This window comes from Canis lupus, chromosome 21, assembly GCF_003254725.2.
Source record: "Canis lupus dingo isolate Sandy chromosome 21, ASM325472v2, whole genome shotgun sequence".
Classification (NCBI taxonomy): Eukaryota; Metazoa; Chordata; class Mammalia; order Carnivora; family Canidae; genus Canis; species Canis lupus.
In genome coordinates, this window is record NC_064263.1 from 39,579,273 (window position 1) to 39,607,153 (window position 27,881).

At 35.1% G+C, this 27,881-nt stretch overlaps 1 protein-coding gene across 36 annotated transcripts in view; it reads right to left on the bottom strand.

Moving 5' to 3' along the window:
• Window positions 1-27,881, bottom strand: part of SOX6 (SRY-box transcription factor 6) — a 665,863-nt gene that overhangs the window by 326,268 nt on the left and 311,714 nt on the right. For all 36 annotated transcript variants that reach the window (XM_049099117.1, XM_035703772.2, XM_035703769.2 and 33 more), the window contains 2 exons: window positions 23,719-23,959; window positions 2,352-2,559 (listed from right to left, as the gene is read on the bottom strand). In XM_049099117.1, coding sequence (XP_048955074.1) covers window positions 2,352-2,559; window positions 23,719-23,955 — 445 coding nt within the window. In that variant the 5' untranslated portion in view covers window positions 23,956-23,959. The remainder of the gene's footprint in view (window positions 1-2,351; window positions 2,560-23,718; window positions 23,960-27,881) is intronic.

A 27,881-nucleotide genomic window follows, 5' to 3' on the forward strand; every position in this document is an offset into this window, starting at 1 on the left:
CTGACCCCAGTGCACTTTCTGTCACCTAAAACCATAAGCTTATATATTTTAAATTCATATGTCTGCTATTTGAATTTCCTTCAGTAATTATTTGTGCAGCTAGGAGTTTTGGTCACAATCTCTGGACTTAACAATAAGATCTATTAAATTTTACTTTGATGGATTAGTTTTAAGTTAATATTTTTGGTTTGTCAAAACCTTTTGAGTTTTGTTTCTTTCATACATTTTATGCAGTATTCCTCCCAGATTTGTAGAATCTGTAAGTTTGATGAGCATATCCTTTTTTACTTCATGTTTATACTTAATATATCATATACATTAAAATACACTAAAAAATGCCGAATTTCTGATCCCTAAAATATGTCTACTACAGAAAACAAAGTCCATTAAAGTACATAAAAATGTTCTTTGATAGTGATAAAGTACTCTCAAATGAGAGGTCTCATTTTGTAGGTCCCTCTCTTGTACCAAATCTTTAACACAAAATAATAAAGAGGAAGAAAAGAAAACTAACCATGACTTGCAAGAGAAATATTATTTTAAATTTTCTAGGAGTTCACACTGGAAAAAAATCATCACAATCAATTTCTTTATTTTTACATTAAAGAGCTCTCTAAAGTACTTTGAAAACCACTTTCTTATAGGACTAAACCATCTTTTTGGTAAATCATAATTAAAAATAATCTAGCAATCTCACTTATTCAGAGATTACTGATCTGACAGCTTCACTTATTCTAGAACATAGCTGAGTAGGGGAAAATAAAGTGTCTGAGCAGCCAAAAGTCTATGAACTAAAGATCATGTATATTACCCAGAATCTCTCAGAGATTCACCCAGACATATATGTTTATATTTTACTTATGGTCTAGAGGTTATTATGATCATCTATTTTCATAATTTATTAATGAGAAAAGAAACAAATTAGAAATTATTCACAACTATGCAAAAAGTAACAGCCTGCAATCTGATATTGAAGGAGGAGAACACATTTCACGCATGCACGCACACACGTATGAAAAGATACCTATAACAAGTAGATACAAGAACTCAAAAGTTTCGTAATTGCAGAGAAATAACCATAAAGCCAAATAGTCCTAATTATCTCAATGATCTCTGGGGGCATCATTACATTATAGCTTGATAAAATGACATTTATAATATGATAATCATAACAATACCCCAAGTTTATGTAGTTTACTGCTCATCAGAGACTTCTATATTCATTATTATAGTTAATTCTCAAAATGTTTGAGCTACCAAGTCAAGTATTAGTACCACAGAAAATTTTAGTTTTGTGGCTCAGAGAAACTGAAGAATTTACCCAGGGTCACATAATTATTAGATAAGTATTGGAGTTCATAAGTCTACTGCACCATGACCCTGAGTCATCAAAAAATATTTACATTTTGTGCCATATAATCTGGTTGGTAAGTCAGGGAAGTGTGTGATACACTTTAGAAATTTCCATTAGTGCTCATGTGATGGACACATCCACAAAAATTAATTTGAAACTTTTAAACTTCTAAGCCCTTCTAGGAATAAAATTAAGTTACATGAAAAATTTCCTTATATCTCTATTCCTCTGCAGTGCCAGAGAACTCTAAATTTAACTTACAATGTTAGCAATAAATCCAGAACCATTAAGTACCCTACATTTCAGTCTAAAATCAGTACCTAAAGAACATACATTGTACAGCAATCACTTATTTTGATTTAATTTAAAAATATATTAGAATCTTCTTTCTTTTGTTTTTTAGAACCTAGACAAACCTAAGTGGACTCTTGAGAGAGTAGAGAAGGTAGATGTGTGATGTTGTAATATATGCCATGTGTTGCAGCACTTCCCTCTTGAGCATTTAGTTTTGACAATATTAGAAAGCTCAACTCTCACAACATTTGGAGATGAAAGGATAATATTTATAAATTTGTAATATTTATAAAAATGAGAAATTAGTTTTTATTTTTTGTTTGTTTTTTCTTTTTAAACAGTTGATCTTTTCATAAGACACTATCCATCAAAAGGAAATAAGGGAGAAAAAATGAGAAATAAAGTTGCAGCTGCAAAAGTTTCCATGCTACACCTTTTTCCAGGGTAAGGCTTGCAGTCCGTTTAAAAATGTGATTTGTTATCATAAGAACAAAATGAAATGCACAAAGTTTTAGAAAAATGGAGCTATCTGCTTAATACTCTCAATGGATCACAATCTGCCATCACCATGGTAACCTGTGAATAACTTTTTCCTGGCTAGTGCCAATTATGCACCGCTTTGGCCCTTGAAATCCCACTCAGTTTTTTTTAAAGTCCTGGAATCTTTGAAAGAATAAAGCTCAACAGTTAAGTCCACACATACCCTCTTGTTCAGTCCGAGTCATTTCCTCAAGCTTCTTCTGTTTCAGTGTGTCCACCACATCGGCAAGGCTCCCTTTGCGGCGTTCTGGGGTTCCAAAAGTAACACTGGTCATTATCTCGCGGTCCCGACTCCCTTCGTCAGGCTTATGTGGTGAGGTAGAGGTATTTCGGAAGGAATACAGGGAACATAACTTATTATTCTCTGACTCCTAGAAAAACAAAATAAAATAAAACCATTAGAACATTTGTTTCTTTGCATGCCATTGGAGAAAAATCTCAGAATGGCAGTATATGAGGCTTAGATGGACAAATAATATTAGCCATTTCTGCTTTAAAAATACTAAACATTAAAGAAGCAATTATCAGAATAACTCCCCTTGAATTGCAGATTCAAACTGTTTATTTTTTTGTAATTAAAAGCCAACCGAAGTGGTTCAAAAACTTAATTTTAAAATGGACACTTAGACCTACTCATTTACACTCTTCATTTAAAATAGTTCAGATTCGATTATTAATTATTAAGATTGGCAAAGTTTTTCTTTTAATTGGCACTTCCGTTAAATGCTCCTCCCACAGCCTAAAAAAAAATGTATATCACAATAACATTATCATTGAATTTAGAACCAAAAGAGAAATTAGCTTCAATATCCAATGTTAATTATTCAACAGAACATATATAAAATACCTAATCAGTGCCGGAAAGTTAGCCAACCTGAATATTTTTTGTGTGCTGGGGTTTAAGGAGAATGATTTTTTCCTAGCCATACATCTGTTAAAGTTACAAAAACCTTTTTCCATTTCTTATCTTTACCACTTATAGTTTAGCACATAGTCACACACATTTCAAAGTGGTTTGTTTTTATGTTTGCTTGTTTGATTGTTTTTAAAAGAACAACTTTATTACAAAAACATTTGCACAAGAATTACTTCACAGTACAGAGAAAGTAGCTAACTAGTAAGAGGGTTAGATCTATCTTCTGGGGGGAAAAATGGAAATCTGAGACTGAAAATAATAAACACCTCAAAGTTTATAGGAAGAAAATGTTTTTATATATCTCTAAATCAGAACAGGGGATTGTAAGCCACTATTATTTGGCCACAGCCCATCAGTAATCTTAAATTCACCTCATCTGTGTGGGCATGGGTATTCTCTTGCCCAATAAAAAATGGTATGAAATAAATAAAGCATATAGCCTTTGTGACTCTCATCAGAAGCATGAACATATTAGCTATTTCTATATCTCTCTTCCCCTTCACAAAGAAGCCCAGTAAGCTTCAAGAACTAGAAGAAGAAATATGAGGCAAAAGTTACAGAAATAACTGGTTTTCCAGGAAAATGGAGCCTAAACAATTTAAGTTTCTAGATAACTGTACCCAATAAGAATTAAAGCAACTAGCCATAGGACTGAGCTCATAGGAGGTGGTATTGAATAAGTAGTGGGTACCATTATTCTGATGGAAGAAGCAGATGGAACCAAGGCATTTCTCTTCCCCTCTGGACCCAAGGAGTTGTTTAGCAAAAATTGTTATGAGTCTTAAAGTAAACTGAATATGTGAATCCTGAGTATATACTAAACACCATTGAATTGTATACATTAAATAAATAAATCATGTGGTATCTGTACTATATCTCAATAAAGCAGTTAAAAATATTGCGAGCCAAATCCATCTTTTTTTAAATTTCCATTACTAGCACAATGCCTAGCATAGAACAATGCTCATTGCTTTTGTACTGAAATAAACTGAAAAGGATAAAATAAATGGGGTAGGGCAGGAAAGAGAGCTCCTCTTTACCTTGCTCCTAGATCTTTTCTTTTGAGAAATGATGTTTTATTGCATTTAACATTTACAATAACTCTATGAGGTAATGCAGAGGAACCCCTTCTTTTAGATGCCAGTCATGGTTAGTATGTGACTTCTTGGGATGATCAGTTCATTCTCTGCTTTGTGCAAATGAAAACTCAGAAATGTGTTTGTCAAAGCCATTTTGATTTCTTAGTAATGTCCCTATCAGAAATCTGACCTAGACTTTTTTGAACCAGTATCACCATTGGATCAACCATGCTTCCATCACTTTCATTTCAAGTGCAAACGAGTCTCGTATCATAGCAGATAAATCAAAATCAAAAACAAAACCAAAAAAAACTCTGACTCAACCTAAGAGATTAAAGACCAAGTCAAAACAACAGTCACATGGAAGTGCATTACCTACAAGCAAGCCACCATTGATCATAATACAAAGGGCTTTCCCATCACTCCTAAATTGAAATTGAAAGATACCCAGAGTGGCTCTCCTGCCTGAGGAGAAACTTTAAGCTGTCTACAGAGCATGTAGGCTTCATACAGTACCATTTTTTTCTGTCAGGTCTAATTTCAAACAGTTTTCTTTACTCTTGTCATTTGTGAGACAGACTGCTTTGTTTGTTTGTTTTTGTTTTTGTTTTTTACCTGTGGGAATGTAGCCACTGCCATTCCACACCACGGACAATCACCATGGGTTCCCACACCAATGACCCACACTCCTCAGCCACGTAATCTGTGCAAACTGGCTCAACACTTCCAAGAAGCAGAGAGCAAGAATCTGAAAAGTCATGATTTTTCAAAAAAATTGACAAGAACTACTTGCAATATGTCACCAGACACCAACATAGGCAGTGGATACAATCATCAATAGTGTAAGTCATATCATTTAAGTCATCTTAACCATCCTTAGAAAAATGGAAAGGGGGATCCCTGGGTGGCGCAGCGGTTTGGCGCCTGCCTTTGGCCCAGGGCGCGATCCTGGAAATCCGGGATCGAATCCCACATCAGGCTCCCGGTGCATGGAGCCTGCTTCTCTCTCTGCCTATGTCTCTGCCTCTCTCTCTCTCTCTCTCTGTGACTATCATAAATGAATAAAAAATTAAAAAAAAAAGAAAAATGGAAAGGTGCAAAACTTTACCATTTCTAGCCCTCCCTTTTTAACTTTCTAAAACTTAAGGAATAATAGTCTCTCATGAATGGAGACCTATAGGCAACTCATCTGTGTAAAGGGGTACTTAAGTCCAAACAGTTACAACGAAGAGAGTACTGTTACATGAAAGGCCACAGTATCAAATTAGAAAAAGAAACTTGACAAAAGATCTCTAGGGTTTTGTTTTGTTTTTTTGTTTTTGTTTTTTTGTTTTTTTGTTTTGTTTTGTTTTTTTAAGGAGCTAGGTAATTTTTAAGTAAGTTTTCTAAGGGGAAAAAAGCCCAACTCATTATGCAATTTCTTAAAAGCAAAACAGATCCTATGAAATATCAGTTTGAGGAAAGATGCCCAATGATAATTTCTGTTGCATCTTGATGCATGCAGCACAACTGTGGAGAGATCTGAGACAGCATTTCCCTAAAGCAATGGTTCTCAAACTTCAATGTTTAGAATTCCAAGTACATTAAAATGCAGATTCCCTCACCTCCTTCTATACCCACCAAAGGTGGGGCCCAGGAATATGGAGTTTAATAAACATCCCGAGGGACTCTCATGTATAGGTCCTCTCTTTCTGATGCGTCCCACTTTAAGAAACACTGATCCCTATGAAAGCAATGAAATAAATGTGCTTCCCCTGATTGTAAAAAATATGGATGTAATTACAAAAATTTTTAAGAAGGCTGGTTAGTTTTAGTTTTTTAAAAAAGAACATAAAGATTACTTGTCTTTTTTTGTTCTTTCTTGTGAAAGCAACCACTGTATAACGTGACTGAACAAATGAACATCAAAACAAACGGAGCATATGGGGACTGTTCATTCAAAGGCAATTTGCCATAAATTTGTTTTCTCTCAATCCTAACCTTAGTGGCACCATCAAACCTAACAGTAAAGATAATTTTTGAAATATTATTTAAAAGGATCCCAGTCCCCATACGAAAACTAAAGCAACATTGGTTCAGATCATCTAAAGACCTTTTTTCTGGCAATCAATTAAATACAACACAAAATGATATGCAGATGCCTGAAAAAGCACATAGTAGAACAACAACAACAAAATAGTCATTTGGCAAAGTTTCTAGAAAACACAAGCAATCTTCGCAAATTAAAAATATTTAATTAAGATGTTTCCATGTCTGAAGGGGATAGAAAAGTAAATATTAAAGACAAAATACATGTGAGGTGATGGAGGTTAACTAAATTTATTGTGGTAATCATTTCATAATACGTACATGTGTCAAATAATTATGTTCTACACTTTATAAAATGTTATTTGTCAGTTATATCTCAATAAAACCAGAAAGACATTTTAAAATAAATATTGCTCAGATTTTTCAGAGGTTGTTATTCAAAACAGCTCAGCAGTGGCAATAGAAAGATGTTAAACTTAAATAGCCTTCACATGGTACTGTTAATATATCAAATATACACAAAATTTTGAGCTTTTGTGCTTCACCTTCTTTCCTCTAGAATGTCCTACATTCTCTTTGACTATTCACTCAACCCACTCCTCAAAGCTCAGATCAAACTGCATTTCATCCTTGAAGTCCTGCCTGACTATACTGGGCCTCACTATCCTCCCACCCCCTGAACTATACATTGAAGCACTTAATCAGAACCATACAACTTAGCATTTAATAATATACTAGAATAAATTATTCATTACTATTTTGCATGTATTAGTCATATTTGAAACTAAATTTTAACACTTGAAGGATTGGGGCCATGTCTCATGTTTCTTCTATATGCCCCCAGAGCACCCAACAAAATGTTAAGTACATCATCAGCTGCTAAACTTGAAACAACTATTCACCAAATATGTCAAAAACAATTTAAAAAATAAGGGTAAGAGTAAAGATTTGTTCTATCAGTGACAGGATTGCTTATTTAAGCAAAACACTGAGAACTGAAATACTAAAAAAGTAAAGGATTCATTTAATAAAAGATGACATAGCTACACAATGGAATACCACACAGCCATTAAAAACAATACTATATATATTGAATATAGAGTTGTTTATAGTGATGAACAATTGGGGGCAACTTGCATGTCCAATTTTAGGGACCATTTTGAGGGCATTATGATTTCATCCAGATGGTAGACTAATTTGAGATCATTAAAAATCATATTTTTACAGAATATGTAGTGACATGTGGGAATATTCATAATGTTGTTGGTACAAAGTTATGTTAGTGAGAAACATCAATATACATTTTTTAGAAAAATATATATATACAGAAGAAAAGACACCAGAATGTCCAACAAAACATTAGTGGTCCACTGAGTATTGGGATAATAGGTAGTTTTAATTTTCTTTTTAAAGTCACCCATATTTTGCAAATGTTCTATTATAAATACTACTTTTAAACAGAAAATAAATATTGCTGTCAAGGTTGAATGTGAATACCAAAAAAATGTTGTAGACATACGTCATTTACAAAGAAAGATGTATTAAATGGGGAAAAGGATATATTGTATCATTTAGTAAATAAACTCAATTTTGTTGCATGTGTGCATTGAGGTAAATGTGGCTACAAAAGAAATAAAAAACTGGGAAACTGTACACCAAAATATTTATAGTGATTTCTAAATGGTGAAGAGATTATTGGTAATTTTTATTTCCTTTTTGCTTTATGTATTTTCTAATTTATCATTGATGAAAACATTGTTTATGTAATAAAGAAAAATAAAAAAAGTTTTATTAAGAGATGCTTTAAGGAAATATAAAATAGAACGTAAGAGAAAAAAAATTGACTCTCTTGAAGATGTCTAGAGGTGTAGTGTATTATAGTCTCCCCGACTGAACCCAGAAAAAATAACCAAGCTTTCTTTCTTTGACATTTCTGCAGTGGAGAGCTCTCAAATAATATTTTCTAATACATTTAATTTCTTAAAAAGGAATCCTTGTATCAGCTAAAATGTGGATCTTTATCATTATTACCCATTTGTCCTCAAAAGATACACAAAATCAATCTATTTCCTCTTCCGTGTTAGAGTTAAATATCTTGAGGGATTGGATTATAGTTCTTTTCTAGAAGATACTCCTCAGTTTCTGCACATAGCTTCCAGACCCTTCATCATTCTCCTCTGATTCACTCATTTCTAGATGTTGTTCTTAAAATGTGCTGCCAAGAACTGAATACCAAAGTTCTATATCTTCATTCTCAGCGAGAAGAAAAGTAACAGTCAGAAGGTTAGGTAGCTTCCCTTATGTGACACAAATAGAATTGGCAGAACTAGTTTAAAATCCAAATGTATGGGGCACCTGGGGGTTCAGTGGTTGAGCGTCTGCCTTTGGCTCAGGGCGTGATATCAGGGTCCTGGGATCAAGTCCCTGCATTGGGCTCGCTGCTCGGTGGGGGGGGGGGGGGGGGGGGGGCGCCTGCTTCTACCTCTGCCTGTGTTTCTGCCTCTTTCTATGTATCTCATGAATAAATATTTTTTAAAATATAAAACCCAAATGTAGGTTTTCCGACTCCAAATCCAGTGCTTTTCCCATTCTACGGGGCTATCATAGAAATAATAGAATCACCAATTCTAATATTTCTAATAATTCCAATTACACCTACCTTCTAAATCCTTTTGTTACATTGCATTGCCAGAGAGGAACTTTACCTACTTTGAGACAGGAATTCCACTTTGTTATTAACCCTAATCCAAGAGTTACCAAGAAATAAATGCTTTATATTGGTTATCTCTTGTATAAAAATCACCCTAAAACCGTTCTTAAAACAACTATAATCATTTATCTTTAATAGTTTCTGTGTACCAGGAATTCAGGAGCATCAGGGTTGGGCAGTTCTGTCTCAGGGTCTCCCATGAGGTTGCCAGTAAGTCAGTGGCTAAGTTTGGAGTCATCTCAAAGGCTTGTGTATTCACAAATGTGAACACTTCAAAGTCTGGGCTGGGAGCTGGGGTTTCTTGGACATCTTAGTTCAGGTCTCCAAAGGAGCATGCCCCCAAGAAGAGCCAGATGAAAGCTATGTCACTGTTTCTAACCTAGACCGAGGAGTCATGCCATCTAACTGTCAGGGCAATCTATTCAATAGGAAGTCACCAAGACTTCCACATAGTCAAGAGGGTGGGTTTTAGACCCTGCCATTCTACAGAGTGGAGTTATAACTATATCCTCAGATAGTTGCTGTAAGAAATGAATAATATATAAAACAACTTAGGACAGTGTCTATTACTCAACATATGGTAACTCCTCTTATTATTAAATTTCAAACATCCTTTGTCCAATTGTCCTGTGTTTCAATTTTTAATTCTGAAAATACAGTCATGATGACCACTGGCACCATTTTTAGGTTTTTATTTATTCTTATTCATCTAAGTATAAAAATACTAAATGACATTATTCTCTTAATATCAATGCTCAAAAATCACCTCCTTTATAAAGTCACCCCCAACTAATTCCATCAAGATCTGATCCCTCACAAAACCCCAATAACATCAGCATTTGTAGTTAGGTTTTTCTAGGGAAACATACTACCATTTCCCAGTTAACCTAACTGCATATAAGTTATCTCTATTCTGTCCTGGAGTAACTACAATACACTACTGCTCTTAGTCGTCTGGCTTGCCAACTGCACCTTGACCAGGAATATGAATGGGCAGTCATAACTGCATGCAGAGGAGAGCTGCAGGCTGAGGTTGCAGAAGTCAGATAAGATGTCAGGAACTGAGACAGCAGAGACCATAGGTCAGGAATGGAATCTTGCCCTACATAATAGAAGTTGAAACCCATATACAGGTGGAAGGCATTGCTGCTGGGAGAAATGACTGGGAAATGGCCTCTCTAAGCAGCTGCAAGAATCAACTTCCCTACTTGCTGCACAATATAACTGTAGGGACAGACTATTACCCTCTCTTCCCCTTCCCCCCACCCATTAGCAAGGTTGAATTAAATGCATTCACTCTTATTGCATTGTATGTTGTCATTTCATTTCTGTTTTTGTTTTCCCTTTTAGTTATACTACCTTTCCAATTACAGTTTTATCCTCACTCTAATCTACCCTCCCTCTAGATAAGATTCATTGGGATACCAAATTAGAAGTTTATCCCTGATTTCTGACAGGCCCCAATCTATAGCAAGCTTCCATTTCCTTAAACCCTATTCTAAGTCACTCAAAGTCCAAATCCTAAAAAATGTTCTTTTGAATACTCTCTTACTGAAACATTCAATGGGTCTCTATGGTGTGTGTTCTCCCTATTGTAATGTGTCATAAACAAAATTTGTTCAACTACAGGTGTGTTCCTGTTTAGCTGAAGGAAATTAATGGGATGTAATGTCTGTAAAGATATTAAAAACAATAATAAAACCACTGTTTTGCTTTAAATCACTGTGTACTGATTTGTTTTAAATCACTGTGTACTAGCAACTCAGCCATGTCAGTGATCAATCTTCTCTGCCAAAACAAATGGCTTCCACCCCTCTCCTTTTGTATGCACTCCATTTTATATATTTTAAGTGTCAATTAAGCATTCAACTTATATTCTACAAATTACATATATGCATGTTAAATAAATAAATATATATATATTTATGTATATGCTGGATATGTATTGCTTTTTCTGGTTCCCCACTTCAAACGACTCTTCTTTGATGAGCCAAAACTACCTGCCAACTGTGCTGTATAAGACATATTCTACTTTGGTATTATTGGGTGACTGACAGGTAAAGCTTTACCTAATCTAGGTTCCAATAACTTCTTACTAACAAAGGAAATCTAACCTTTTTAATATGCTGAAAACTAAATTGCTAACATTCATAGGTTCTTTCTCAGACGAAAATGTATGTTCTTCTCTAATGTGACACATTTTAAGGAAAAGCATTGGTTTAAAGAAGCTTACATAAATGAAAATACTGAATTTGGTTCCAATTAACAATGGATTATTCCTGATAAAAGTATCATTAATTCTAATAGTAAGACAATGTTTTATTCTCTTTCTCTTTTATTAAAACTGATACTTAGTAGAATATGTTAGATTTATATTGCATTCTCGAAGTTGGAACAACATCATGCCACTTTACACAATTATCATACTGCTCAATAATGATACATTTATTCATGATGTCCCAGAATATAGATTTATTACCAATATTTGTCAAAGTGTCATGATTCTAAAAGTCTAAGAAATGCAAGCTATTGCTCTTAAAGTGTTATTTTGACTCAAAGAAAAAAATTACTAAGTTTTTAAAATGGTGATGAGGATCACCGTACTTAATAAATGGAAGTAAAATACAGAAAAAATATTAAAGTCTCCAAACCTGCCAAGACAAGCACATAAAAATAAGCTTTGCATCATCTGTACACTATCAGCCTCACAAATAGAATCAAAATCTCAAGATTCAAAGGTCCTTTAAAAATCCGATTGCTCAATCCCATCTAGTACTTGAATCCCTGTGTAGAAAAAGATGGTATAATAGTTAACAAAATAAAGGCTTTCTGGGCCAGATTTTGTAGTAAAGTCACAGCTTTTCCATCTACCTCCCACAAAATCCAGGCAAGTTAACTAACTTCTTGGAGGTAAGAATATCTTATGACTCTTTGGTAATGGAATAGTAAGAAGACCTTTAAGGCAGGCAGGCCTGGTAGTGAATTTACCAACACATGGAACAACATTCTATCAAGGTTCAGTTATTAGCAGATTTGTGTAGCTACCAACTTCAGACAGTTAACTTCCACCTGGCAATTGATTAGTATTCAACTACCACATGGTACCCAACTTAAACAATACTACCAGGCTAGGTTGAATTGGGCTAAGACAGCTTTAACTTTGAAGCCAAGGAAGTTAAAAGTAGCAAGAGACTTTGGTGATTACAGTTCAAATCTTTCATTTTTGAGATGAGGAAATTGAAATCCAAAGATATAAAGTGACTTCCCTAAGGTCACACAGCAAATTAGTGACAGAGATAAACATAGGCCTTCCATGAGGCAACATCCTTTCCTCTAAATTATGTTTCCTCTAAACCTCAGAGAAAACATTTCCACTAAATCAAGAATTTTTTTTTTGTTTATTTGTTTGATTTTTACAATATGAAGCATTGGGGAATAAAGGGGTGTGATTATGCAGAGGTTTGAGAAGTATAATTGGACAAGTTCTTACAGAGCAAGTTTCTCGCATGGAGAGTCTCAAATGATTCCATAGAGCTTTTCTTATGAGATAACTACTTATTCTAGTGTCAAGTCTATTATCCTTATGCTCTCCCTTACAGTTGTTTTTTCTTCTTCCCAATTTGAGAGATACTAGTCCACTTATGAAAAGAACTGTGTATTTTTTATATATAATCAGCAAAGCAGCCAGTATACTTTAAATGAACTGAAGGCTATGCTGGGTGCTTAAATTATATGCTATAAATTATATCACTGGATCCAGGTATAAGTCAGATCACCAGGAACCCATTTTACATAACTATCGTCCAAATGAGGAATAATGAAGAGCTCTTTGAAAGAGTGGACAAACCCAGATATCAGAATCATGAAGCTGAAGCAAATGAGGTGAAGTAAAAAACTTCAGTAACCTGTACCCCAAAATAGGCATATAGCCTTAAAAATAGGAGAGTCAATGCACCAGGTACCTCTTGTATGACCCTAGCTCAGAGTTAACAGGGAAGAGGAGGGCTTGCAGTATGACACAAGTAGTCTGTTGAAATGCTATTGAATCCAGCTTCTGGGAAAACTGTCCCTAACTCAACACAGAAACTAGGGTCATTTTAGGGGAAGGGGATCTATAATCACTCAAGGGTATCAGAGTAACTTCAGAAAAAAGATCTAAAATTTTTAGGAAAAAGGTAAGGTAGTTGGGATTTGCTAGGAAAAGGGTAGTAATTAAGCCCCCAGAAACAAATATTGGTATGACAATTGATTATGTCTTGGTTGTCTATTTTAAAGTGATGTGACTGGGGTCACATAAAAAATAGCTCAGAGTGTGCACTTTATATCTCACAAATCTTAATTTGTTTGAGAGAGAGAGGGAGAGCATGCGACTCAAAGTGGGGAGAGAATAGGCAGAGACAGAGGGAGAGAGAATCTGAAGTAGGCCACACCCACAGCAGAGCCTGATGCCAGGCTCCATCCCAGGACCCGGAGACCATGATGGGAGCCGAAATCAAGAGTCTGATGCTTAACTGACTGAGCCACCCAGGCGCCCCACAAATTTGAATTTTAAGAAGTACCTGAGCCCAATCAAGGCCTATCAAATCCATTTGTTAATAGAGATCCTACTCTATTAACAGTCAAGTCCTTCCATGACCTTGTTTGCCCAAGGAAGAGCAACTAGAGAACAAATTGCTCTCTCTGTCATGCACGCTGAGCCCTCATGGCTGCTCTGGGGACTCAAACACCTCCCCTCTTCACTAGATCTTGCCCAGTAAGGGTCCCAATTTAGAGAACTCTACCACAAAAAGCCATGAAATTTCCCTCTGAAATGTCAAATGCATGTAATGGCTTAACACGAAACTCTTTGTAATCCAGAAATTCTAAAATAATATCTCCAGCTCTCTGACTTGAGTTTTTTATGGACAGAACTACAAAGAGACTAAAACAATACCTCAGAGGCTGTGTTGCTAATGAAGCATCTAACTCTCTGTATTTACATTTCCAGGAAAAGGGAAAGCAGGCACAAAAATGTCACTAATTTACAAGGCAGTAAACAGAAGTCTAATTCTATCACCAAGTGGCCCCAGTGTCTGGAAGCTATGCCTTGCTCTACCTGAAGGCAGCATACAACTTTGAACTGATGGTTCAGCTGCAATCATAAAGTCTATGCTTTCTTTTGGGTGGGGGTGGGCAGGTAGGGAGGGATGGTATGAATTTATATATTTCTCTCTAACTTCCAAATACCCAAAAACTCAGATTCATTCCTTGCTCTACTATGTCATTCCTTGTGGACAGCTAAATTCTAATCTTACTGTCAACTTCAAAAAGCTAAATAAATAAACTATAATCAACTTCACATACAAAATATATCAGTATAAGAACAAAGAAAAATGAGAACAGTATGTCTGGTAGAAATATACCAGGAACAAAATAATTATACAGCTGAAGGCCACATATTAACTCTGAATTCAGGAGGAAAACTTTCCTCTAATATATTCATGGATTATATTAGCTTAATCCTGGCTAAAACAGTTCTTTTATAAAAAGCTACTCATTTACCACTAGAGCTAACCAAAAATGCCTAAATAACAGTAATTGCCAAAAATAAAAGTTCATTTTGTGTGTCTCAAGGTAAATGAATCTCTTCTATATACCACCCTAATCTATCTATGCTTAAACGAGGGCACATTTCTTCCCAGAAGTTTGATGAATTTGAGAATATAGTATTCTAGGTACTCTCAGTAAGCCAGCAGTGAAAACAAATCAGAGTTAAATTATAATGAAAGCAAAAGTTTACAAAATAATTCCCAATCATTTTATTAAATAAGGTTTCCCATTTTCTAGGATGTTAATGAAATATAAAGAAGATAAATGAAATGCATAAATATTCATTTCTAATTTTTACCTGATTGTAAAATTTTATTAGCAAAGCTTTGTAATTTATACTTTGGATTTGAGAATGCAGTTTACACAGAGATATATTATTGAACTCAATTTGCATCACCTAGAAAAATAATGCCTAGAGGTCATGGGAATGCAGTAATACCAAAATAATACTTAAAAGGTTAATAGTATAAAAAATAAATGTCACCGCACTGAAAGCTATATTAACAAAAGCAATAATGGCTTGAAGTTGTTCTTCTTTTAAAAGGTTACATTTCTCTTGGAAAGCAAGGAAAACTTATTGCAGAGGACAATCAAACAGTGAGATAATTTGCATATCAAGATAATTAAGGCACATTCATTAGATGTGTTCCAGAAAAATTAGGTATGTTCATGTAAGGAACAGAGTAGGCTCTTTCCTGCTTAATGCAGGTGGTTTGACTCAATAATCAAAGAGAGCCCTTTCAAAGATGTCATCTCCAAATGACTCATTATGTTAAAGTTGCCTTTATGGAAAGCATCCCTCTCCAAATTAGTGTAAGAAGGTAGAGTCAGAGGAGTGAAGAATACAATCCCAGTTTCCTCCTTCCAAAGCAAAATACTCCCTGTCACGGCCACCACCATCTTATTCGTGCCAATACAGAAGGATCTTAAGATTCATATCTCATTCTAATCATAAAAAGTTCAAATTAGTCATGTAAAAAACTGCAAGCTAGATAATATACACATTGCTTTCTACAACATGTTGCTTCAAAGCCTTACAGGAATGTGCAGATTTCATTATTCCAGTTATCATATTTCATTATAGTGATGTACCCAGACCACCACCAAGTAAGAAAGAATTCTGTACAACTGTACATTAATCAGAACCACCTACAGACTGTGAAGTTTTGCTTTGATCAGAAGATTGTGATATCAGCTTCCATTGATTAATACTGACCAATCTGACAAGAAGCCTACCTTAAAAAACAAAAATCTTCTGAATCCATCAAGAAAATAAAGCTATCTGGAATAGGCCTGGCTCAACCAAACTGTTTTGCTAGACTGGATCATCCCAGCTTTTCTATTAATAATCAATTCTTATTTTAAATAAGAATTGAAGAATTACCTTTCATAAGTGTTGGAAATACTATAGAATACAAACTATACTTTGGTCATGAAGGAATATTTGCATATGGATACTAGATAGGAAAAATCAAACCACAGGAACAGCCCTGGCATCACAATAAGGTGCATACTAGCAACATAGTGGTGAAAGAAGTGAAAACAAAATATTTATGAGGCATAAAGATATCACATAAAAATGAAGCAAAATAAGGGAATATTGGTTAAATCCCAGAAAACATAATCCTCATGAACATGAAGGAATGCTGTAAATTGTAGGTGAATGCCAGTAATGGATTTTGTTAAGAGATTCATGTTATAGTCAGTGCTCTGCAAACTCCAGTCACTGGCTCTTATACAGCCTAAAAGATTAAAATAAAAATAAACATGGCATATCTCATCTCCTTGAAAACATTCTGTATACACAGTTTCATTACACTCGGGGAAAAAAGATACTAGGGCCTGATTTTCCTTGAACTGTCAAAATACAAAAGAAACGCAAAAAGTCTGCACAGATGTAGCAAAGTACTGGATTTTTTATATTTTGGCAGGTGCTCAATATGCAGCCCACATAATCACATGTTAATGACTGGAGTGTGTTAATCAGCATGCATACCTGATTCTTTCTTGCCCAAGGGGGAAAAAAGCCAACTATTCCAGAGCATGTTAATGTTTTTACTTTTGATAAAGATTTTGATAATACACTAGGTAAAAAAACTTTTCCAAAAAGTATATTTAAAGGTGCATTATATCATTAAGATTAATATTAAAATTCCAATTTTAATTTTAAAAATTAATTATTAAAATTCCAATTTTCATAAACATCAAGATATTTTCAAGTGGCACACCAGTAATCATTCTGTTTAAAAGACCCAGATTTGGGAAAGTTTTTTAAAGATCTACATTTTTTTTTAAAAGCAGGAATGAAACAGGGTATATAACCAGGGTATGAAAATACAAAGATGACCAATGTGTTGACACTAGACAACAGTAGTTGTCTATTTCCCTATCCACACTATGCAGTAAAATATGGTTTTACTTTTTGGTTAAAATTATAAGCACATACCTGTCATTAAATTTTTGAGAGAGGTTTAAAAGAAACTTCTGTGTGCTAAATACAGTTTCAAAATGATAGAAAATGGGAAATCTCTCACAACGTTTCCTGGAGAATGTTGTTTCATGACTCAGGGAACAAAGGTGGACATTTTTCACTTGTTACCAGAAGTTTAGATTTGAAATTTACTTAAATTGAATGAATGCCAAAATCCTAAGATGAAAGGAGTGATAACTAAATTTTCCAGGAAGTCTAGAAAATCAAGGGAGTTTTTAGATTATTTTCCAGTGCTTCACAGACCAAGCAGGTACCAAAAAGATACATGTAAACCTCACCTTAGGTGTTCAGGCTATAATAGGTCCAGGCTAACTAGTGGGTTTCTATAGTTTCTTCCTCTTTAGAAACTACATTTTCTCATGTATGGTCTTGATAAAAATGAGAAAATAACTTTCATTTGGGTGCTACCTACTATCTTAAATGACTAAATCTCACCAAAAAGCTGGCAATAACTTAAGTTTTTAAAATCTTTTAAAAGCTTACAAAATTAGAAATCTTCAAAAATTCTGTCACAACATAAATAATGGCTGAGAAGGATTAAATCTTCACTCAAAATTCCTGGACTGTTATCATGTAATGACAACAGCTCCAATCCCAGTCAGTCACAGTACAAAGTTCACACCAGAATTTTTATGGCTCAAAGCGAGGTACATAGAACACTCCAGAGGTGATTAGCAACTTCTTTGGACTAAAAGCAAAAACGACAGAAAGGAGAAATTGTTTGCAAGTAAGACAGTATTGTTCCTAACATTTATTAAATATCTCAACATGCCTATTGCCGTTTTCTTTCAGTTACAACAAAGGTCACTATGGGTAGCTTTTATTTATAGTGAAAAAATTATTTTTAAAACTTTTCTAAAAGAGAAAATTCATTCAGGGGAATTTAAGTAGGTCTCTAAAATAAGAAGCTCTGATATTCTGGGGCTCAGGGTCCAGTCTGGTTATTTTTGCTTAATTACACTAGTAATTAAAAGCCAGATGCATATAAACCCATTTGACTTAAATTATATATCAATATAAGCATGTGTCTAAGTGCACAGATGTACATGTGTAAAGAAGACCTCACTTACAATCTTGTTATCACTTTGTGAATCTTGTAAGAGATACTGTTGGTACCCCGGCCTACCCCAGAAGTCACCTGCAAAGAGTTCTTTTTTTTTTTTTTAAGATTTTATTTATTTATTCATTAGGGATACACACACAGAGAGAGAGAGAGAGAGAGAGAGGCAGAGACATAGGCAGAGGGAGAAGCAGGCTCTCTGCAGGAAGCCCGATGCGGAACTCCATCCCGGAATTCCGAGATCAAGCGTCCCCCAGCAGTTCTATCTTGAAAAAGCTTCTGTCCTCACATGGGACCATTCTCTGTCCAGGAGCAAAACTCCTCTCTTCCCCCTCCTTGGTCCTAGCAATTTCATTTCCTGTACATTCTTTTTTTTTTTTTTTAAGATTTTATTTATTTATTCATAGAAACAGAGAGAGAGAGAGGCAGAGACACAGGCAGAGGGAGAAGCAGGCTCCATGGAGGGAGCCTGACATGGGACTCAATCCCAGGTCTCCAGGATCAGACCCCAGGCTGCAGGCGGCGCTAAACCGCTGCGCCACCAGGGCTGCCCTCCTGTGCATTCTTGACTAAATTTCTGCCCACACGACTAAATTCATGCCCACATGGCTTAAAATATTCCCCTCACCTTCTATGTGAATCTTGTCTTCTTCAGAATCTACGGGAACTCAAAGAATAACCTCCCTAATTGTTTACTCTCATGTATCATCAAACTTTTAGGAGCAGTACTGCCATAGTTTTCCTACTAGGTATCCTTGTTTCTGCTGCTATCTCCCACAATCGGTTTGCTGCACAGAAGCCAATGTGATTTAAAACAAGCAAACATACATACATACATACATCAGGGCACCTGAGTGGCTCAGTGGTTGAGCATCTGCCTTTGGCTCAGGTTGTGATCCCAGGGTCCTGGGGTCGAGTCCCACACTGGGCTCCCTGCAGGGAGCCTGCTTCTCCCTCTGCCTGTGTCTCTCTTCTGTGTGTCTCTCATGAATAAATAAATAAAATCTTTAAAAATAAACAAATCAAACCAAATCAAATCAAATCAAATCAAATCATGCTAGTCTCTCATTTCAAATCATCCAATGGCTTCCTCTTGCACTTGAAGTCTAAATACCTCACCGTAGCCCATGATAACCTCAAAGTCTTTGTCATCTGCCTGTCTCCTTGATTTCATCTCATTCTCTCCCTCACCCACTCCATTCCACCCACTCTATTGCTTTCTGCTACACTTACTATAAAGTCTAGCTAAGGGTCTTCCTCGCCAATTTTCACATACTTGGTTCCTTCTCCTTCAAACCTCAATTCAAAAGTTACCTGTTCCAAGAGCCTTTCCAGACTGTTCAAGGTAGTCGTCCTTGATCACATTTTCTTATTTAATTTTCTTTATTACACTCATCAATGTCTGAAACCGGCTCACTCTGTGAAACTTCATTATTATCTGTCATACTACTAGAATCTGAGTTCCACGATAGCAGGGCTGTCATACTACTAAAATCTGAGTTCCACAATAGCAGGGCTCCTTACTGTATTATTTGTAAGCAAATCCCTGCACCTAGAATTTAGTGGGTGCTATATACTCAAGTAATCTTTAGCATTTAATCATTACACACAATGTCATACTGCCAGTCACTAATTATAGCTACAAAATGTTACTTCATCCCTGTTAACATTGAAAAGAATGATACACTACACATTTTTCCTGTTGAAAAAATTATGTGAATTTATTCCTGTCTAATGAATCAGTCGTAATTCCGACAAAAACACATTTCAGGAGAAAGTGTCAATATTCCTCTACAAAAAAAAAAAAAAAAAAAGTACTGGTACACTCATACCATAATGAAAATAGTAGTGGCTGTATATAGTGAACAAGGATGCTGAATTTTCATTTACACTAACTTTTTGGTCTTCAAATGGAATTTATCAATTAACACAGCACGCTAAACTTGAAATCAAGCATTCTGGCATCTACAACTTAAGTGATTATAATTAAAATCAGAGTCTAAACTTCTTAATCTCAAATTGGCCTTTGAATGCTAGTCTAAAATTTCTATTCTCCTTTGCTTTATTGCCATAATGAATTATTTCCCTTGCCTTGAAACAGTGTGGTCTCATATTTTGTTCAAACACCACGTCAAAATAATCAGAATTTCAACATTTCAAGATTTTTTTTTCTAAACAGGAAGTGCAGCTTAGCAGAACTTCTCTGCTTTGTCTTTACTGTCTCTTATAGTAAAGCTCTTCTGTGGTCTTGATATTTCAAAGTAAAACCCTTCCTGAACCCAGCAGATAAGAAACTTTTAATACCTGTTTCTAACTTCACGAGTGAAGGCCATTATAAAAAGTAAATAACAATGGAAATTGGATAGGTGTCAGGAGAATTGTTGTTGTTTTTTACTTTAAAATTTTATTTCTCCATGGCTATTTTATCAGGCTCAATTACAGTGGGTAACAGACTATGATCCATTGATGATAGCTACCAAGTTACACTTAACTTCATAACAATACTTTTGGATGTCATATTGATTTGAAAGTAGAATGAGGTGAAATGTTCATTAAATTTTACTTAAGTCAAAGTCTCCCCACCTCAAGTGCGCACACATACGCGCGCACACACACACACACACACACCTCTATATGTAGGTTTGCAGGACTGCCCAGAAACCTAAGGTCCTTCTATTGTTTTCCTTCCCTGTAATGAAAAATTGGTTGGTGATATGATACTCGCAATGTAAGTCATTACAGGTCTGATGCTACAGTTGTTACACATTATTGAATCTATCGAATGAAAAGGGAGCACAAAGGGAATTTCCAAATGCAGCTGCTATTTCCCATTTGTTAAATCCTTTTATTATACCATATAAGTACACAGCTGGGAAATACTATAGAGTGGGAGTTAAAACAAAATATTTTGGCTTCCAGACATTCAGAATACACAAAGGCTCCAGTGGAAAGCAGTGCTTGATATCAAAAGAGAGTGAAAGTTTGAAAACATTTCCAACAAATATGATTTCTTTTATACTAATATATAATATATGTGTAAATTTAAACTATTTTATACTACCATAAATCCCTCTTTAAATAAATGTGGTAAGCAAATTATTAATATCTATTTTCTGACAAAATTTTAGGTCATAAAACTTTGAGAATGTATCACTGAAGCAAATTGGCACTTGCCAAAATACAAACAAATTTTACTGACGAAAATAAGTAGCATGTTCTCTAAAGAAGTAAAATTTGAAATAAATTATTTCTGCCTCAACCTGTATTGTTCAGTTTCATTATTTTTAATTGTCCATGACTATACTTGACATAAGCGGCAAAACAGATCTTGGACCTAACCCTTCTTTTTATCCCTTCTGCCTCTACACTAATCCAAACCACTACCATCTCTTACCTGGACTTTTTTTAAGGTTTATTTATTTATTGGAGGGAGGGAGAGGGAGAGAGTGTGCACCAGCGGGAGGGGGAGGGGTAGAGGGAGAGAGAGAGAATCTCAAGCAGACTCCCTGCTGAGCACAGAGCCTGATGGGGAATTGATCCCACCACCTGAGCCAAAACCAAGAGTCTGTTGACCACCTGACTGAGCCACCCAGGCACCCCTTACCTGGACTTCTGAAGTAGGCTCCCACCAGGCCTTACTCCTTTCACTCTATCTTCCTCCCACCCATTCATACTATACCAGAGTAATCTATCTGCAATGTTCTAAAATCCTTCAATGGTTTTTCAATGCACCTAGAATCAAAACTCATTTCTATAACATTATCAATATGGTCTTATTGGATACAAACCCCTACCAGTCTCTTCAATCATATCTGTTGCTACAATATATCCTTACTCATTACACTCCAGCCACAAAAAAACTATCTCTATTTCTTAAGATTTATTTATTTCAGATAGATAGAGAGAGAGGGAACAGGAGGAGGGGCAAATGGAGAGGGAGAGAGAATCTCAGTCTCTTTGGACTCCCCACTGAGCCCAAAGCCTGACGCAGATCTCAATCTCACAGCCCCAAGATAATGACCTGAGCTACACCCAAGTTGGACACTTAACCGAGCCACCCAAGCACCTCAAAGACTATCTTTCATTTCCTGATACTCAGCTATATTTTATTCACCTCAAATGTTTCATATATGCTGTTCCCTCTACTATTTTTACTCTTTCTTCTATTCTTTGCCTTGCTAGTTCCTATCATCCTTAGGGCAGAGAAAGTATTTCTATCCATCTATTCTAAATTAGCTTTATCCCATTATTTTTCATATAGCATTCTGTTCTTTTCCTTCCTAACACATATCACAATTTTAATCATGTATTTATGTGCATGTTTTATTTAATTTCTGTCTCCTCTCATAGATATAAGTTCCAGGGCAGCATAATCATGCATGTTCTTTCACCACTATACAGCCAGCACCTAGTAAAATGCTGAGCCCAGAGAAGGTGCTCCATAAGCATCTGATGAAATAAAAACAAAGCATGGGCCTACTGTCTTTAGTGGCAGCGACTGGTTACAAAAACAATTCTGTTCAATCAGAAAAACAGACTTAGTCTTTTAGTCTTGCCTTGTTATACTTTCTCTCTCTCCTCCAATGAAAGTAAAATAAAATTTCCAGTGGATATATCTAACGGTATAATGACAACCCCCTATGAACCTAAAGTTAGTCTAGAAAAGTCTTATTTTTCTTCTAATCCCCTACTTCCTACCTACTGCTCCAGAGCACTAGTTGTTGCTGCAAAATCAGCTGAAAAAAAAAAGTCTGCCTCCATAATTTATAGAATCAAGTCTTTGACATTAAGCATTAAGCAGAGAGCAAGAATTTAAATACATGTTATCAGTATTAAAGGCGTTTTTAAATATTATCTTATTTTTTATTAAGGAATAAAACTTTTCCTCACAGCCCACTTAAAGTATCTTTCATTAACATAACCAAAAGTTAAGAAATGTAAAACAGGTTATCAATTCCTAATCTAATAAAATCTGTTAAGATCTTGGTCAGTTTTAGATGCTTTTAAAAAAACTGGATTTTTTTGGTTTAAACTAGACAATGACACTTACTGCAGCTTCTGTTCTGATGGTTAGAGACAGAATTTCTCATGGGAAAGCTGGCATGTATCTGATGTTGTTTCTACCTTCAGGGAAAACTGAAGCCTGATTGAATGATACTCAGGAGTTTTGTACATCCTTTTGAAATTAATATATAGTCAGGTAGGTGAGAAAAGCTTTATCATAAATCAAAAATGACCATTAAAAATAATAAATACCTACATTTCCTCACTGAAGGTGTACTCACCATATGACCTCATTCCCATAGACATGTTTTTGCTTAATACAATATTTCAGTGTTAACACACAGACACACACTACCTATTTTGTGTCATTATCAAGTTCACCACCTTATTCAGGGAATAGGATAACCAAACCTCCCCCAAATTAAATTAAATATCTTTTTGGCGAGTTGACCTAATAATGGACAAAAACTAAATCACAAACTGTTTTTCCAATTCTTCCCAGTTCCTAGTGTATTGGTAATATCAATCATATAACCACGGTGCTTGTTCTGTGACCTGAACACAAATAATTCTAGAATAGGTATTTTGAGTTGCTTCTAAGACACCGCACTCACGGACACACTGCATGACGGTGCCAGATTTTAAAAGCTCACCATTCTTTGCTGAGACGACAGAACACTGTCCCAGTCAGCATCTTGTTGGATGGTATTGACAAGGGTGGGTAGCTCCTCAGAGTGAGGTTTGTTGTGCATTATGGGGTGCAGAGGCAGATGGGAGGCCACATGTTGATCACTGCCCTCTTCCTTTTCTCTTGAGGTCAAATCTTGGGTCATCGCTTCCTCTCCATCAGCTGCACAGGCAAATGGAGAGGTGGCTTGCTTGGAAGACATTCTTCTGCAGAAGAAGAAAAGGCTGTCAATGACAAAAGGGCAAACCATCCCTTACAGTTGACTAATTCAGAAAACAAAAAAAAAAAGTAGGTTCTCTAACTTCAAGTTGTTTATGACCTACTCTAAACCACTGGGGGAAAAAAAAACTCAGCAGAAGCTGAGTTTTCGCTCTCTTCTTTTAACTCAGCAAACCTTTTCCTAGTAGTTGCTACATATCTTCTCCCTAACCATCCACAAATGAGGGATGCCTGAGTAGCTCAGTGGTTGGGCGTCTGCCTTTGGCTCAGGGCATGATCCTTGGGTCCTGAGATGGAGTCCCCACATCAGGCTCCCGACAGTAAGCCTGCTTCTCCCTTTGCCTGTGTCTCTGCCTCTCTCTGTGTGTCTCTCATGAATAAATAAATAAAATCTTGGGAAAAAATCCACAAATTAAATTTTCATGGAATAAGTTTTCATAACATATAGTATACGTATGTGTGCACTTTTCCTCCCAGTTCTCCCAACTAGATCATCAAATTAGGGTGATAGCTAACAATGGGAAAAATAAGTAAGTGAATGAACTGACAAGCCATTTTGGAGGATGATTTTTAAGTAGAAATATCCAAATTTCTCTTATGTTTTATGGGGGAACAAAAGAAGTCTATGTGAGAAAATACAATCGGAAAGCACATAATACATGTTGGAAGTCCTAAGAAAAATTTGGTCCTGACTTCTTAGTTCATACCTTGTATTATGAGTGCCAGGCCTACCATGTACCATGGTTTAGTGCCAATCTGATCCTTTTCTCAAGATTTTAAAAATGAATCAACTACTGTAACTTAACTTTTAAGTGACATATTGATAGAGCAGCCGATAATGTTAGAATAATCGTAGGGCAATTTTGTAACATTTGAATTGAGTATATGAAATAACTATGACTCTATATTAGAAACCAAACAAAATTCAAAGCATTTACTGTGAAAATACTAAAATACTAAAATGCCTACATCATATTTTTAAAACTGCAAAAACAATTACTAAACATTCATCTACGTACCCACAAGTAAACATTGACTGCATTCTGCACAAGGTCTCCATTCTGTGCTTTGTTAAGATGGTTTTCTTAGCAAAATGTTTAAAATAAAACCACCAAAAGTTTATAACTTTAAAGAAAAGACAATTGAGTATTTTTTTCTAAAACTTTATGTTGTTTTGGGTTTTATAGCATCTTTAGCTCTAAAATTGCTGTGTAACGAAGGAATAAAATCTCCACCTTAATTGCTCTTTAACATTAATTGATTTCATACCATTTTTTAAAAAATGCACAAATCAGTTAACATAGGAAACCACATGAGCATTTTTCAAATTAGCAAATCATTAACTTGCTAGTACTGTTTCTACAGACAAATAAATACTGATTAAAGGGTCTAGAAATCTGAGATTAACAGTTAAATTTACAAATCTGTCACATGCTTTCATGAATATTGCAGTGAAGGAAATATCAAGTGCAAAGAAAAATAATTAAGTTAATTCCAATTTAAACAGTAGTTTTTATGTAGCAGCCCATGTTTCACATAGGATTTAACAGCTAATGCTAAATTTCTCACAATTAATGAGGGGGCTCAGATTTAGTATCCTACAGTGAAAAAAATTAATATAAGATCAGCTAATCTAATTATGCACAGTTCTAAATAAAAGTATTACAGGCTTTTGAAGTGCTTTGAAACATATTAAAATGCTGATACCTACTTATAATAATCATTCTACAAATAATAAAATTTCATCTATTAGACTTGATACTAGAAAATAAAGTGGGGGAAAGGAAGTGCAGAAGAATGTCTATATCTTCTTTGAGAAAAAAGAAATGAAATGTCCTAAAGAGTACTATATCAAAGGATGAGATAAATACATTCTTGACTAATTTCTAGCAATACTAGCAAATGGAAAAATGCATATACATGTATGGAAAATGATACTAAAGGATGTTTCTCATTTACAGGGATCACTGTAAATACTACAACAAAGCCAGGCAAATTATAACTGGTCTGCAAGTTTACCCAGAGTTTACCATAAACAACAAGAGTGTTTTCATAGTTCAGATAATGACAGTACCAATAATGTAATCATTCACATTGAAAACAAAAGAATGAATTTACTGCTGCCTTTTAAAACAGTTAAATACAATTGAAAGTCATAAGCCAAAACTCAGAGTGACTTTAGCTCCCCAACAAACATCCTCTTATTATAAAGTGACTTGGCTCCTTCCAATAGCAATATCTGAGATTGTTGCTTTAGTATAAATTAATCATGACACAAAACCCAAAATGAAAAGTCTCTTAAGAATAATTTCAAGTATAAACTGCACCAATGAACAATAGTGCACAATCCTAATTAAACACAACCGTGCAGCTGTAAAAATAGACTAAATCTGTCCAAAGCTGAGTTGAGTTTAAAGGCTGGTTTGTTAGAGTGTTTTCTTAAGGAAGGCTGGGCCCTCAGTCTTAATCAGCCAATAAATTATTTCCTGCAATTACATTAAATAGAAAATTATCTTCAAATGGGGAGTGTTAATTGAAAATCAAAATTCAGAGGGAAGTTTAGAAATTACACGCTGAATACAATTAGTGAGGAAAGGCTTCACCTCTACTTCATCAACAGTCTTCTGGTGATTCCTCCAGTGACCATTCAGGAAAGCTACCTATTTACAACATCACACAATTTGTCTTTTATTTTGCACCTACAAATACAAACGTCTATCAAGGTTGCAAATAAAAGATCTGCTGCCAAAAAAAAGCAATATTAAATTTGACTGTTCATCCTCAGTTCACACCATCGTTAGAGGACAAAGAGAGGAGGAGTGTAGGACAATAACAGTTAACAACCAAGGAAGGCATACTCAACTTCAAAATCCTTTCCTTTAGCAAAGAAGTTAACATTTTTGTTCCAAGAATACTTTACCATATCATATTTTATTTAATTTCTTGAGTTTACTCTCCTACAGTTCTCAACATGTTCCTAGCAGAGAAGAAGGTGATTTTATGGTATGGTTCCACTTGCAGGCTTTTCCTTTTGATAAAATTATTGGGCTTCTTTCAGGTTTCTTTTAATTGTTGGTTTTGTTGTAGTGTGGTAGTTTTGTTGTATTTATAAGGAAAATGTGTACAAATCCTTTTTAAAGCAGTTTATTAAAGTCTAGAATTCACTGATTATTAGATTCAATTTACTGATTACTTTTTGCACAATTACTTTATTAAAGAATCCTTCAACTTACTGATTACATCCTCATTCAAAGGATGTATTTCTTTACTTTAGCTTTCCTGTTTAAAACATTTTACTAGACCAACTAAACTATTCTGGAAGCTGCAAAGATACCTGACTTTTGGCAATACCTTTACTATAACCACTTCCCATGGCTACTCTCCTTTAGAAACTCATCAATCAAATATACACTTGGTTTTCGTGTTTTAAAATGTCACCTGAGATGCTTACTTTTATTTTTAATGGTCATTTAGTAATTTTTCACTACAAAAATTTTCACCCCCAGTGTTTTAGAACAGTAGCTTACTTTGGGGGCTGTCATATAAAACTAGTAAGCAAAAGAATCAAAATCCTTATGAAGATGGTCAATTTCTGTGTGACTTTACTTTGTTTTATTTTTGCACTATTATAACTTAAAAATCATTCAAATGAATTGTTTTTTTAATTTGTATTAAAAAAAATCTCCCTAGTTATACCCCCTGAAAACAGGGGTTTATAATGGAAGTGCTGACACAACCCTAACTAAAGCAGCGCAAATGTTGCCGCTATAATACACAAAATCAAGTTCTATTATTCTAAACTATCCTCGCTCATGGGATTTTTCTTTACTGTGCTCCCAGCCAAACTGCTGAAGCATGAAAAATTTAAATGCAATCAAATGCGCCCAATTCTACTTTACTAGAACAAGT